The 1,761-nt window shown below is 45.8% G+C and overlaps 1 protein-coding gene across 1 annotated transcript in view; it reads right to left on the bottom strand.

Moving 5' to 3' along the window:
• Positions 1–6: 6 nt before the first annotated feature.
• Positions 7–1,761, bottom strand: part of LOC119582269 — a 27,079-nt gene continuing 25,324 nt past the window's right edge. Inside the window, 2 exon segments of the mRNA XM_037930488.1 lie at positions 7–967; positions 969–1,042. Coding sequence (XP_037786416.1) covers positions 109–967; positions 969–1,042 — 933 coding nt within the window. The 3' untranslated portion in view covers positions 7–108.

Raw genomic sequence — 1,761 nt, 5'->3', positions numbered from 1 at the left:
TGCATAGATCATTATCAGATATTATTAGCTCCTCCATACAACTTAACGGAAAAATGAAGTGAAAAAACTATCAACAACAATAATAAAACTAAAAAAATATATCGCTTACTATCCTGATGACGTAAAAGGACAAATATCCCTTAATATACAGTAGGGATAGGACAGCTCAGTGTTAAAGACCAGATCATTAATGCAATTCATTATGGATGGTTTTGCACCGACTCTGGGACAGAAATAGTACCGCTCATGGCAGAAATTACATATCGGGAAATTCCCACTTGCTGAACAAACAGCGGGGACGTTGCAAGAGGGCGGAGTCGTTGTGTTTGCGGCTGGAGGTGCTGTTGTTGTTGTTGGGGGTGCTTTTGTGGTATCGGCTGGGTGTGCGGTAGCGGTGATAGTGGTATCGGCCGGGACTATGACGGAGGTATCGGTGACGCCCGAACCGCCACCGCAGTCCCGACAAGGCCTGCCCTCGACGCACTGGCCGATCGCGGGGTCGAAAGTGCTGCCCTCCAAACACGACAGCGGCGCCCCCAGATCGCCGGCCGAGCAGTTGTAGTACTTTCTGCAGTCGAGAGGATCCTGAGCAAGGCCAGCGGAGGACTCGCAGAATGGCCTGCAACCTTGGGTACAGCAGACGTCCTCCTTCTCCACGCAGATGTCGCCGTTGAAATAAGGAACGTTGGCTTGGCACTGGAACGGCCCGAATGTACCGGCTGGCGTGCACACGTGAAACATACCGCAGTCGTAAGGGTCCCGGACCAAACCAACGCTTTCACCGCCGAGGGTGCACTTGAAGCTGCACTGGGGGACCGGGCAGAGCGCAGTACAAGGATTCGCAGGATCTCCCGGTTCGCAGTAACCCGTCTCGGGGTTGAATTCCATCCCGTCTTTGCACGTCAGTGGAGCGTCTGTTGGGCTTCCGTCAGCCAAGCAGAAGTAATAACGAGTGCAGTTCATAGGTCGGAACGAAGGGCTTGGCTCCAGTGCACTCTGGCTGGCAGGATTCCTGGCACGCTGCGATGTCGCTTTGGAGGGCCTGTGGATGGAAATAATAATTGACTCCTTTTCAAAACAGTATGCTTCATTTAGACCTTGTTTACTTCTGTCTGCATAAAACGACACGGCAACATCCACGGCTCAGCTCATGTAATCATCTTTAGTGAGATCTTAAAATTGCTTGTGATCTGAAATGTATATTTACATTTTAACGCATTTATCTGAATTAATATTTCTAATTCTCTCTATTCATTCATATTCATATTTTTTCTTCATCTAAATTATATATTTGTTTTTATACCTGTTCCCATTCATTTAGTTACTCAAACTCATTTATTTTTATTTATTTAATGTACTTCGTTACATTTATCTGACTGATCTACTTTGCTTCTATTTGCCTAATTCTAACCTTTACCGCTTGAACTATTTACCAGCATATCCCAAATGAGCGGCTTATAGGCCTGTAGTCACTTAGAGAAGCGTGCACAGGGGAAGGGGGAGGGATGGTCGCTCAACCTCGTCCCTTTTCTTCACAAAAATGCCTTTTTAACAGAAACAGAAGAAAAACTTAATCTTCCTCGTTCCATCAAAGCTCCTGCTTTTCCGGAAAATATATATGCACGTTACTGGCCATTTCCTGATCTTTTTAAAACAGTAAGCTTGATTTAGACTGTTAGTTCTGATACAGGACTACTTGGACTTCTTACAGTTTCTAGAATATATAAAACATCCTCTCTCTCTTACCAACTAAGCTCCTGT

This window comes from Penaeus monodon, chromosome 15 (genome assembly GCF_015228065.2).
Source record: "Penaeus monodon isolate SGIC_2016 chromosome 15, NSTDA_Pmon_1, whole genome shotgun sequence".
Classification (NCBI taxonomy): Eukaryota; Metazoa; Arthropoda; class Malacostraca; order Decapoda; family Penaeidae; genus Penaeus; species Penaeus monodon.
This window is presented reverse-complemented; position numbering and strand designations above follow the sequence as displayed.